The sequence below is a fragment of the Hyalella azteca genome, unplaced genomic scaffold (assembly GCF_000764305.2).
Source record: "Hyalella azteca isolate HAZT.00-mixed unplaced genomic scaffold, Hazt_2.0.2 contig13563, whole genome shotgun sequence".
NCBI classification, from domain to species: Eukaryota; Metazoa; Arthropoda; class Malacostraca; order Amphipoda; family Hyalellidae; genus Hyalella; species Hyalella azteca.
Window position 1 is genome coordinate 303,529 of NW_025943479.1, and position 13,274 is coordinate 316,802.

The window sequence follows — 13,274 nt, forward strand, 5'->3', positions numbered from 1 at the left end:
TCGTGTAAATATTTTGAAAAAAATGAAAGAAACGTGAAATCCTTAGAAAACGGCCAAAAAGGGGATACTGGGGGAGCTACAACATTGAGATGCATATCATTCGATGCGTAAGGTCCATATCTATCGATTAGTCGTAGCTTTTTTTGAAATTCGAATTTTTCTGGGTGTGGGGGCATTTTTTGTGAAATTTTCGAAAAATTTTCAATTTCCCCTTTCTTTTCCCCTCCTTTTTCAAAATATTTTAAAAACTATAAAGAAATTGAAAAAAAGCTACAACCAATCTCTAGATCTTTTATTTGCAAATCGAATGGTATACCTCTCTCTCATTGCTGTAGCTTCAAAACTGTAGGAGGAGATAGTTTTCCAGTGACAATAAGTGTGATTGTTCAGTGGAGCCCGTCAAAGTCGCGGGCGCCTCGAAATCGGCATTCAAGGTTGCAAGGATGCAAGACCAGATGATACGGGAGCTAAATCTCTGTCAAGGATGGTGGGAACGACAGAGCAAGAACCATCCCTCACGACTGTTGAAGGGTAACTGGAGCGGAGAGTGTGAATACTAGCTATTTAAGGCGCACTTCAGCATTTACTCCCTATGTTAAATGTTAAAGAACTCCACCAACCTTTGCTCTTTCGCGATCTGCCGTGAATGCATAAATCAACGTACAGAGATGGTTTTGGTACCGTTGGATAGGTCAGAATGTCAGCTTTAAGATGAGACTAAAACCCGGAAAAAACCAAAATTGTCGATTTCGGACCCAGACACTCCCCTTAAGGTGAATTGAAGGAGGCTCATAATGAGAATAAGATCTATTCATTTGTATATTTTTTAGGATGTAATTGTGTTTGGTAATGATTGAGTTGAGCTTAATTTTTCAGTAAATATTTAGTTATGAATAGATTACTTGTAATAACTTATTTATAAATGCCTTGATTAATATATTTTCTTTCAGGCTTACTCAGGTATATATATTTTTCTTCTTCATTTGTGACATTTGCCAGTAGCATGGCTGATAACAATTTGAACCAAATCCACTACAATGGCAGTGGTGTGGCCCTGGAAAGAGATTCTTCACCAGAAAAATGTTTACTAGATTCCCAAGAAAACTCTACTTGCCCATTAGCTATAATTAAACAAGAGCCATCACCTATTGTGGCAGATAATTCTGTTTGTGTGAAATCGGAACCATTATCATATGAACCATTTTGTCAAGCACTCATTAATGAGTGCTTGGATGACACCAAACCATCTTTGACTGAAAAATTCAAAGGTGCATTTAGTGCATTTGCTACCAAAAGGAAGGACAAAGCTAAATCAACTGCAGAATCTGGCAAAAAAGTGGTGGCTCATAGAGATCCCCTGATGAAACCTGGTGAGTTATAATTTAATTCAATATTTTCTAGGGTCAGATTCATCTGGTGGTTAAAACTATTTAATATATTCATAATTTTTTGCTTTATTTATGCACTTGCATAAATAAAAGCATTTGTTTCCATCAGTTTGAAAAATTAGCCTACACCATTGTGACACATACTTGTTACAGAATCTTAATATGTTCATGTTATAGTGATAGAAAGTAAATTGAGTGAGACTTGAATTTGAGTTTTAAAGATATTGAATTTCCTTGATATTACTATTAAATTACTAGAATCATAAACTTTGTTTTGTACATATTTTAATGTGTAAAAAACTCACATTATTCTGTAATTTACAGTTGTGTTTGAGAGCAATGAACACACTCCTGAAGGATGGGTCCGAAAAATTTCACAGAGAATGGGTGGCCAGTCTGCTGGTAAATTTGATGTATATTATTTTAGGTGAGGATATTGTATTAAGGCTTTAATTTTACCTCTTTGTGATTCTATCTGAATTATCTTAGTCAAGTTTGGTCACTGAATTAGTCACTGTATAAGCATAGCCTAAGCATACAAATCAAATTCACTGGAGCTTGAAGGGATTTTGGGTGTTGCCATTTAAATTTTAAGTTATCATTTCTTTGAATGATGAATTACTTACCTGACTTATCAATTCATATTGAAAGGCTGCATGATATGTATATGTATGCATTAATTTATTACTGGGTTAACTGATCTAATTAATTTGAGCATTAAATTCATCATTTTTAAGGTGTTCAGTTATCACAAAAATTTTCAAAAGGCTTTATTAGGGATCTTGTACTCACAGAATTACACAATTACAATACATCATGCACCACCAACAATACCATATATTAGCATATACTGGGAGTAGTTTTACTAGTATATTTTATTTAATTATGTGCTATTACAATTGACAAATTGAATAAAATGTAGTTTTAATTTATGTGGAACTCGATGTGTGGCATGAGAGTGAGGTAGTAAACCTTTACACAATCATCTTGTGTTAGACTGTAGATTATATTATAAAGATTATTTGACTAAAAGTCAATCATAACCCTAAAGTTGTGAACCATCAAGAATACTCTATCATACCACAGTTATGCAAGCCCAGCATAAGCGGAACTAAGTATTAATGGATAAAATTTATAACATATTGATTTGAAACTAAAAATGTTATTTTTTGTGACGTATTATAATATTTAAGTAGTAAATTTTATTTGGGCAGGAATGGTTGTGTAATTAGGCATATTGAATGACAGATTTGTTGGTTGATGGTTGCTTATGGTATTCCTTTTGATGTGTACACTCTATAAGATTATTGCAACTCAGCTTGTAGCTTGTCAAGCACAAGTTAAATATGGATAATTAAAATTGAGAACATCTCCATCATGAAGCTTTTATTATATTAAGTATTGTTTTTTTACTGAATCTCTTATTTTTTTAGCTATCAACTTACAATGTTTATAATTTATTTATATCAACAGATACTTTTTGACTAGAAACATTCTGTGCTTCTGACAAGAGTATTTTGTTTAGAAGTTTAGTTTCCAAGTTTTGAAAAAATCTGAGCTGATTTGGTGAGGCTGTCAATTCACTACTTCCAAGTTTTATATTTTATTAAACAATTGTTCTAGTCATTAACTAGTTTCCCAATGATTTTCATTTCTAAATTTGAAATTTGGTCATTTTCTCTTTCAGTCCGCAAGGTAAAAAATTCCGATCTCGCAATGAAATCAAGAACTGGGCCATTAAGGAGAATATAGAACTGGATCTAGGAGTGTTCAAATTTTGCCACCAGCCATATCCCATGGCAACCCGACGAGCCCCATCTTCTGCTCGCTCTCCCCCACCAATGTCCCCAACAGTTACCTCCAGCATCTCTCCTTTGCCCCCCACATTGAACAACACCACCAGCCCCATGCCCTCATTATTTGCATCCCCTGCACCCACTGACCTTACAAACCTGACAACTCCTACAGTGATGTCGCCCAAGCAGCCACCTCCAAAGAAACGAAAAATTGTTAATGCTCAAAGTGAGTGCCATGAATGAAAAGAACTTTCATGTATTGCTTTGTGCATTTTGTTTCTGTTGACTAGAAGGCTTGTGAATACAACCTTAATTGTCAAAATATGGCACCCAATCAAAGAAGTTAAAGAACAAGAGTTGAAATTCTCAAACATTAATTCATGTATCTGAATTTTAAACTTTTTCTTTAATCCAACTAATTTTCTGGTTGTTACATGGCAATTTTGTAAAAATTTTGTACGATGTCCCAATTTCATGATGTTATCTGTTTTAATGCATATTCGGTCTAAACACAGACGGGGCTCATCCTAACCGAGTGCAGAAACCAAAAGTTCAACCAGTCACACCAGACAAAGTGAATGCTGACGTGGCTGAACCACTGAAGAACAGCCCTTATTTCAAGACAGAGTCTGAAGCGCTTCCTAAACTTGGGCTGAAGGGCCGCTCGAAGTGGGTGCCTCCACGCAGCCCTTTTAACCTCATCCAGGAGACTTTGTACCATGACCCTTGGAAGCTTCTTGTTGGCACCATCTTTATGAACAAAGTCTCAGGTCTGACATGCAATTCTGGTCTTGTCCATGAGGTTTGCTTTGGGCACTTGATCGTTCATGGAATGTGCAATGTTGGGTAATACAGTAAAGTTAAAAAAGAATGTGCGGGAGACAATTGCCTTCATTAAATTATTTTTATCAAGTAATTATCAGTTTAAATATACCTATTGATTATATTCCTGTTCTGTAGTTCTCATAGATATGATTGGAAATATTTAAGTATTGAACATATTCCAGCATCATGTTGAATGAAAAACATACTTTGTGAGAGCTTGTCATGGATTCAAACTGAGGATTTAACATTCTCCCTCTAATCTCATATTTCTCATCCTTCCACATTTGCTGTGTATCCCCCAAATGCTTATAGGCTGGGTGGAATTCTACACACAAACCAAAGTTTTCATTGTACGTGCATGCAAGATAGTGCTATGTATTAGGTTCTCATGTTAAAGATGGTGCGACATTGCAGGCAATGAAGCTGTTGGTAAGAACCTTTTGTGGGAGTTCCTGGAGCGGTGGGGCAGCGCCCAGGCCGTCCTGAAGGCAGACGTCACGGACATGGCGGAGGCGCTCAGGCCACTCGGCCAGCACCAGAGGAAGGCTAAGATCATCAAGCAGTTCTCGGGTGAGGATCAGCTGCTGAGTTCTTCTTTAGTTTGGGCTGTGTACACTGATGGCACTTTAGCATGGGCTGATGCTCACATATTTGATTTCAACGAATTGGTTTATATTTTATTTGCATGTTATAAATTGTGCATGCTATATCTTGCTGCTGTGTATAGTGATCCATGTCTGAAAGTTATATCCAGGAAAGCGTATCAAAACTGACTTTCATTTTGCCTTGCTTTTTGTTTATGTTGTGTTACCTATAATAAAGCTAGCCAAAATTTAGGTTACCTATAATAAAGCTAGCCAAAATTTAGAATCTCAAAATCGAAAGGCCATCCATACTAGAGATAATTGCAGTAGGCGGCTTCAAATATAACTCTTATACTAGCCCTTGAGTCAATGCAGCCTAAACATTCAGAATGCAATGGCTACACTCAGCCTCAGGGCTAAGAGGCAGCTGGGAAACGCTGGATCACTCCAAACCAGACCAGGTTGAAGTAGTGGCCGTGGTCCTATGGCTCCCATGGCCTAAAGCAACTATATTACCGAGAAGGCTCCTACACTCTCCAGCATGCTTGGCCACGGCACAATATCACGTAGTTTATGCCACGCACCTTAGTTTTCTTAGTAGTTTTTTCGGGCGTAGCAGTCCCAGGCCACGATGGATCACCGCCTCTGATTATCGTTCATCCGATTCATTCGGGCCACCTGATGCACGATGCTGTTGCTTGCTTCTCGCCGCTGGTAGTGTTGCAGGGGAGGTCGATCAGGGATTGAGCCCAGGAACACGTCCAGTCGTCTCTTGAAGGTCTCCAGGATGAACTCCCCATCTCTTAAATCCTTTGGTAGGACGTTAAACAACCTCGGCCCGGCCACGAAAAGGGATCCTTCCCGCAGGGATTGAAATCTGACCGCAGATCTGTTACGTAGTGGGGGATCCTGCACAGTCTCCCCCTTCTTTCGTTTTGGTGTGTCTCATTCTTGGAGGTCTCGCTTTCGAAGTTAGGTGCCATTTCGGTTATCATGTTCCATGTGTAAAGAATGTCATACTTCTCCCGTCTCCTCTGCAGTGAGTACAAACCCAGTTGCTGCAACCTCTCCTAGTAGTTAAACTCCTCCATCCCTCTGATCCTGGAAGTGAAGGTTTGTTGGACCCCTTTCAGTTGCCGTACTGCGCTGAGTGTGAACGGAGTCCAGCGCTGGCAGCAGTATTCAAGGATAGGTATTACAAGGGCTCTGAAGAGCGTGATCATCGGTTCCGTTTCTCTCGTTTTGAACGTTCGTCAGATCCACCCTATCTGTCGCCTACCTCATGCGGTTATTGCCGCTATGTGATCACCAAAATTCGTCTGATTGTTCATCAACACTCCTAGATCGCGAACGAGTCGCTTCTCTTTGATTTCCGAGTTGTCAGGTGCCAGGTAGCGGTGATCCATTCCAGCTCTTCCGGTTCCTCTGTAACTCAGGACCTCAAACTTGGTCCCGCTGAACTGCATGTTGTTCACTAGGGCCCAGTCATATATTGATGAGAGGTCTTCTTGCAACCTCTCACTGTCCGTCCTGTCCGTGAAGGTCATTAATATCCTGGTGTCGTCCGCGAATGACGATGCAGTGGCGTGGTTCACTGCCACATCTATGTCGACGATGTGAATGAGGAAGAGGATTCGGCCGAGTACCGTTCCCTGTGGTACTCCACTCTTCACCCTAGCCTCGCTCGATCATGAGCCTCCAACAACTACAGCTTGTAGTCTTTCTGTTAGAAAGCTGTGGATCCATGCCAGCAATTCACCTCCGACTCCCAGCAGTCTTAATTTTCTGAAGAGCACTCCAATTATGCTCCAGTAACTGAGACAAGCAGGAACGATTTCGTCTAAAACAGTGTTGTCTTCTGCTGAAAAGGTCAGCCTCTTCCATGTACTGCAACAACCTTCTCAAATACTCTGATTACGTGGGATGTTAATGTAACCAGCCTGTAATTTTGGGGTTTATCTCTCGCACCTCCCTTGTAGATAGGGGTTATTAGCCCTAATTTTAGGTAACTAGGAACGTTTCCTTCTCTCAATGATGTTTCCAGAGTAAAGTCAAAGGGACCTTCAGTGCACCGACACATTTTTTCAGTAACACAGCAGGGACCCCATCTGGCCCGGGAGCTGGATAAGCCGATAATTCTTGGATACTTCTATCTAGATTTTTTTTCTAGATCTAGATTTTTCTTTTTTTCGTTATTTTTTCAAGGCCGCACTGATGCTCTGATTTTGGCCTTTGACTGGGCATATTTGTAGCAATTTTTGGGATTCTCCCGAATGGCAGCCGCCGCTCGCGCCTCCGCAACTTGTTGTTCAGCCTAATGCGAGTCCTGCAGCTGTCGTTCAGTGTCCTCAATTTTATTCTTTAGATGTTCCATCCTCCGCTTCTTCATATTTCTGGAGGCGGCCGTTATCTGGTTGTTCAAGATCGCTCGTTTTCTCATAAGAATCCGCCTGTCCCTTGGGTTTATTTGCCGTTTGGGGGTCGTTCTTTCCGGCGTGTGGCGCGTGCATACCTGCAGTAATACTTCGCACAGTTTATTGTACATTTCTTCGGCATTTAATTCCAGAAACTCGGATTTCTAGTCGACGTCGAGGAGTTCGTTTTCAATGGCCTCCCAGTCTGTTCTTCGATAATGAAAATTTAACCCGGCCAGGCCCTCTCGAGATGTAGGTCTGGGCTGGTTTCTAATCCCAATTGTTGTTTCGACCACTACTAGTCGATGGTCTGACAGTGCGGTCTCCTCAACCCGAATATCAGCAACCAGTTCTTCATTGCTGGTGAAGAATAGATCCAGGATATTGTGTTCTCCTGTTGGTACCATCACCTGTTGACTTAGCAAGTGCTCCCTAGCGAAGTACGTAGTTCTGTTGTCTGGTTTCCGTCCTGATCTCTGCGCCGTTCTACACAGTCCAAGTGTGGCCATCCTATGCGTGGTAGGTTAAAATCTCCTGCAACCACAATGTTTGGGGAAGGTTCACCCAAGTTGGCCACCTCTGTTTATATTCTCTCAGGAGTTTCGTTGAATTTTTCCGGCGGGCAGTCAGGCGGTCGGTATACGATAGCTATGCACAATAGGAGATGAGAGATGTATAATATGTATAACATGTCCCACATATCCATTGGAGCCTAAATGCAGGGGAACTGTTTTTGCCTCGATGGAGTTTCTGAGGTAGACTATAAAGCCTCCTTTTTTCCTCTCTTCTTTTCGGTCTGCTCGGTAATGTTGAAAGCATTTCATTTCGATTTCTCTATCTTGGATATCCTCTGTTAGATGTGACTCGGTTACGGCAAGCATGATTATTCCTTCTGTCTCTTTAGACTTTACTTCCTCAAAGTATAATTTGTCATCCAGTGTACTTTTGTTCTACGCCACACGTGCCCCGAAGTTGGACACGCCGATGGTTGAGGCAGCTGTCAGGAGATATTATGTACGTATTGTTTATTCAGGAAGATTGTTGCTTTTTTCTCTTCAGATGAGTGCTAAATTCTTCTTGTGAGTCAACTTCAAAGTTTGCTCACGAATTAACAGCTTTATTCTCTGTCTGTAAACTTTACGTGCATTTCTAAGGGTATTGCCTATCTCAACTTGCATGCAGCTCTTGTTTAGTGTATGCACGGCACTTGATGATTCTTGCAAATATATTGTTGTGGGAAGCCCCTTTCAGTGATCCAGCAAGGAAGTAGGATTTTACTACTAGGGGGGCCTGCAAACCCCCTCTCCTGAGATGAAAAGACATCTGAAATAAAAGTATAAAATTGAAGCATGAGTATAAATTTTAGTGTAGACATTATAAGTAGACTGCATGCTGCCTAAAATGATTCACCAACTTAATCACGTTAAAGGTTTTGTACTTGATATTTCATGGTTGTATTTAGTGCTTACGTGCTAGTTCAATTGATTCTATCAAGACCATATTAATTTCCACGTGCTTTATCCTGATATTGAGGATAGTTTATTCTGAAATTACTTAATTGCTAATAAAATGTGTTCGTAATTTTTTTACCGTGCAGAAGAGTATCTACGCAAGAATTGGCAGTACCCCAAGGAATTGCATGGCATCGGCAAATACGGCAATGACTCGTACAGAATTTTTTGCATCAACGAGTGGAAACAAGTTCGGCCATCGGACTACATGCTGAACATCTACTGTGACTGGCTCTGGGAAAATCACGTGACGTTGGGCATTGAGTGATCAAATCATGACCGCGGGTTGATGTATTATGCGTCTGATAGCGTCTTCTAACGAATGTTGTATGGTCTAAGCTCGAAGAAACGAGCTTATACGCATTTAAAATTTGCTGTAAAGTAACTGAGGATTATACACTGCAACGTCACACTTATGCGTACTGGATTTTTTACGTTCGTAGTTTGAAACTGATGGCAGGTCCGTCATTGGGCTGTTCTGTCTGGCTGTCCAACTGACTTCACTTTTAAGGTAATTGGCAAGGTTTTCGAAAGATCGGTTTATCAACCTTGCATTGTTTTAAATATTTACTTGGACGGAGTGCTATTGAATGTAGCAACATTAATTGTTCTCTTCTTCCAACTTTAGTTTCCAGCTTGTGTAGCGAGTTAGTTCAGAGAATTAGCATGACGAGAGTAACATTAATCAGCTATTTAAAAGTACCGAGAATTTCGTTCATGTGGTAATTTCCGTCTAATATTAATCCTAAAGCTATTATACCCATTGTTTGAATGGAAGTATGTGAAAATTCCAAGTAATATTTTAAGTACCTACTCATGTTTAATTACTTCCTTATTCGCTGGAATCAAATTAACTATTTCGGTGTCATTTTCTTGGAACTAGATCAGTACGAGTAATTCGTTGGATATGTGTCATGCGTTTCATTGGTTAATGATGTGCATACGTCCAAGAAACCCGCGGTCTGAGCGACGGTGCCCGGCTGAGGTAAAGGCGCTTGTACACGGGGATAGTGCAGACGGCTGGTAAATCTGGCAAGTGTCCTACGGAACAACTGATATCTAAAAGCTATTTTAAATCTACGTCCGTTGAAAAGATCTGATCAAAAGGCCAGTCTAGTCAAGAAAAGTACAAGAATCGGCGACAGGCCTATTCTTTAAATGCCGAAGATACTATACTAAGTGTCGGTCGCTTGGTGGCTAGTAAATCCGGCAAGTAAGCCTGTACACAAGGAGAGTATAATAGGTGCCGCTATCTTCCCGTTCGCGCCCGCCAGTGCGTCGTTAGAAGCCGTCGAGGTGTGTGAAGATGGATAGTGAGACCACCTTCATCAACTCGAGTCTGTACGTCATTTTTATACTCTTCATTCTAGCCCTTAAAAATGCAACGTCGGGAACAACTAAACCCTGACTAATAAGGTAATGTATTCTGTCAGCTTCAAAATACTCGTTTCTCTCTTCATTTTGTCGGAGTAACCATCATGGCAAACATTCCACGTTAATTCATATTTTTGGAATATTTCAAAGAATAGTAATTGCATATCGTCTGGAACCCACTTTGTTGGGATCTTCTTAGGAACATTATCGTGTAAACAAGCCACGATTCACTTGACCCAAGAACCTTCACAAGAGCGGCACAGATACTCTCACCATGGCTGCATCAGCGCTACTAGCCACTTCTCCAGCGCATAAATCATCACATCGTTGTCCCTCTTGGCCGCGTCTTGGGCACTTGCCGGCACATGCCTCTGAAGCGGCTGAACCCCTATACACGAGGCTAGTAGCGTGGACAGTTCAAGAGGCGGATGAACTAGCGGCTAGTACAGGGTGCGGCGTGGGAACTTACTCTTTTAAAAAAATCACAAAGTAAAAAGTATTAAAGATAGCGTTTTAATTCTTTCTTTTTTACTAAGAGCTACATTTAAAGTTTCGTTGGGTTTACTTACAAGTTTAATTCTTGAATATTACATCTTGTAGGTGACCTCCATGCTGTTCAATACATTTTGTCAGACGAGTGAACGCGCGCTCCTCTCTCGACCACTGCATGGTCGCAACTGAACTGAGTGGACGAAAAACTTCATAGCCCGCGCACCATATTGCGCATGGCGCCACCTTCCTAGGACTAATGGCCGCCACGTGGCGCGCAATTCAAATAAGTAAGTTCCCGCGCCGCACCCTGTACTATCCCTGTGTACAGGCACCTCAAGTCTCGGTCCCGCTCACCTGTCGTCAGCATCACAAGCGCGGTGCTGGAGGAGGAAGCTCCAGGTGATCGCTGGCAGCGCGGCACAGCGAGTTGATGAACTTTAAACTTCTTATCTAACGAACGCACTTTAAGTTACGTCATTTAATACGCTAAACAAATGGCTTCTATTCTTGAAATATTCATCAAGTAATGATAATTCGAATTATGCATACAAATCAAAATTTGGTCACTGTGGCAGGGGGAATTATTCTTTCGAGATCCACAAATTTAAGCCACTTTCGAAAAATTTAGAAATGTACCGAGAAGAGAATTACTAATATTTAAAGATCATTTTGTAAGAGCAAGGCTGTAAAAGCCCTAGACCTCAGGAAACAACTTCAACAACGGCTATCATCGAAATTTCCTCAGACGGCCAACTGAGCTGATACTACATCATTTTAATATGCAGTAAAAACAAGGAGAAGTATAGAATGTTTATTAAACAGTTAAAAAATGTGAGTAAGCGCGGTACATGGATTACGAAAAGAGCTTTAAAAAAATCGGAACATAACATTCACACCATTGTTATTCATCACACATAAAATTCCAGCGGAAATATTAGAACTACACTTAGCGTGAATTGTTCCATGCCAATAATTCATACATTTCTAACGCTCTCCACCGAAATGAATACACAACATGAATGTGGCAGTCACTTTCATTTAAAATAATCTTTATATACTATACGAATTTAAGGCATTTCCAACGACAGAATCTACAGCTCACTAACGAGTCCAATGAAAATAGCCACAGAATCAATAAGCAGAAGGCAAGGCGTTTCAGAACGCACACTGCCTTGCAGCAATGCAGACGCTCATCAAACGGCCCAGTCTCACCTGCCCAAATGCATCTCATAATAGATGCTAAAAATTGATATATATGTTTACATTGCATGCATAGCTATTACAAACACGAATACAGCGTACGAGAGGGCAGCAATTGGTGGAGTGCTGGCGGAGGGCAGCGATGGGTGGAGTACTAACGTAGCAATTAATATTTCAAGGCACTGCTGCACTGCTCTGCATTAGATTTTCAGAGATTTCTGGCCAAACTTTCAGAAAAGATAGGCTCAATACGATCCCGCCAATAATACATGACACGACATGAAGCCAGCGTGGCTCTTAGTTGCTCCCTTAATGGGGGAAGCGCCGCTTGTGTGACCAACTGACGATCTCTACGGCAATTACTTCAATTGCACAAGCGGAAGAAAGGCAATAAACTTAACCGAGTGAACAATTAAGAACTTGACTTGAACATACAAGCTTACACTTAGCTGCTCAGAGAATAATTTAAAATTACAGCTGCAGTAGAATTTAACATAAAAAACGATTTAAACAGATTTCTAACTCATTTCAAGATTCGTTCTTGTAGAGATAACTAATTTTTGATTTAGTGCGAAGGTTTCTTCAACCACAAGCAATAAAGTCGTCCACATGTACAAGTAAGTAAAATCTCAAGATAATTTAGAGGGCTAAAACAAATTACATACGCACGCAGCAGTTGCATTAGACAGTCATGGTGGACGGGTAAGGAGCAATCAAGAGAATATAATAGCTACATAATAAGCGACACAGTATGGCAGAGACAGCACAAGAGACGGTGTGTATGAAGTGCGTCGCTCATATTGCAGGCGCGTCGCAGGCAATGCTTTACTTACAGATATTTTTATTCTATTTCAGAAAATTTAAGACTTTATTTAGGACACCAAATATTGTTTAAATAAGACATAAGTTAAAATTCTCACACATCATCTAAAAATTTTCAGTCTAAGCCATGCGCTTAATCTAAAATTAGCCGCAACAAATGAGGATAAATTATTAAAAGTTGAGCCGTCTATCTCAGCTTGGAATTGTTTGCTAGGAGATTGCAGAGCAATCTTCAATTTAATTAAACATTGTTTGATGCCGGATAAATAATTTAGAGTACTTCTACAGTGCTGTTTACAATATTAAGTAGGTCCTAAAAGTGCCGGTTTCTGCCTGGACAAACAGCCCTGAATCGCTGTCTGAGCTGATTGAAGTTAGTGTTTAACAAGCCAGCAGATATACGTTGTGAAAATACGAAAATATTGTTAAAGGTTAAATGTCAAACCTTAACGATACGTTAAAGCTGAAACAGGCGTACAGTGATTTGGACTAATTTACTAATGTAGAAACATCATAGGCTATCAAGGTAAATAAATTCTTAATAGACGTTGGCACTTGGGGAGATGGGATGCAGTAATCGATTCTAGCCAAATGCAAACATCAAAATGAAGAAGAAATACAAGTAGAATTCTGACTCAAACGTGCTTGTCTTGCCTTCTGTGCGTTGAAGATGACCGATCTTCAGAGGATCAAGCATCAGATGTAATTTTGACATCGGAAAAATAATCCTTGGTGAAATAACTTGACTAATAGGAGTTCCAGGTCATACAAACCAACTTTCAACTAATCCCGAGCTCGTTATAATGAAGGCAAGAATCGAATGCGGAAAGATTCGCGTGCACAGTACGAAGTTACACACAATCAATAG

General features: G+C 40.3%; 1 protein-coding gene across 1 annotated transcript; it reads left to right on the forward strand.

The window, feature by feature from the left end:
* Positions 1-950: 950 nt before the first annotated feature.
* On the forward strand, positions 951-9,331 carry LOC108671802 (methyl-CpG-binding domain protein 4). The gene is made up of 6 exons (XM_018159388.1): positions 951-1,370; positions 1,713-1,815; positions 3,076-3,410; positions 3,700-3,954; positions 4,424-4,579; positions 8,605-9,331. The coding sequence occupies exons 1-6, from the start codon at positions 1,004-1,006 to the stop codon at positions 8,784-8,786; spliced, it is 1,398 nt and encodes a 465-aa protein (XP_018014877.1). The 5' UTR covers positions 951-1,003; the 3' UTR covers positions 8,787-9,331.
* The last annotated feature ends 3,943 nt before the right edge of the window (positions 9,332-13,274 follow it).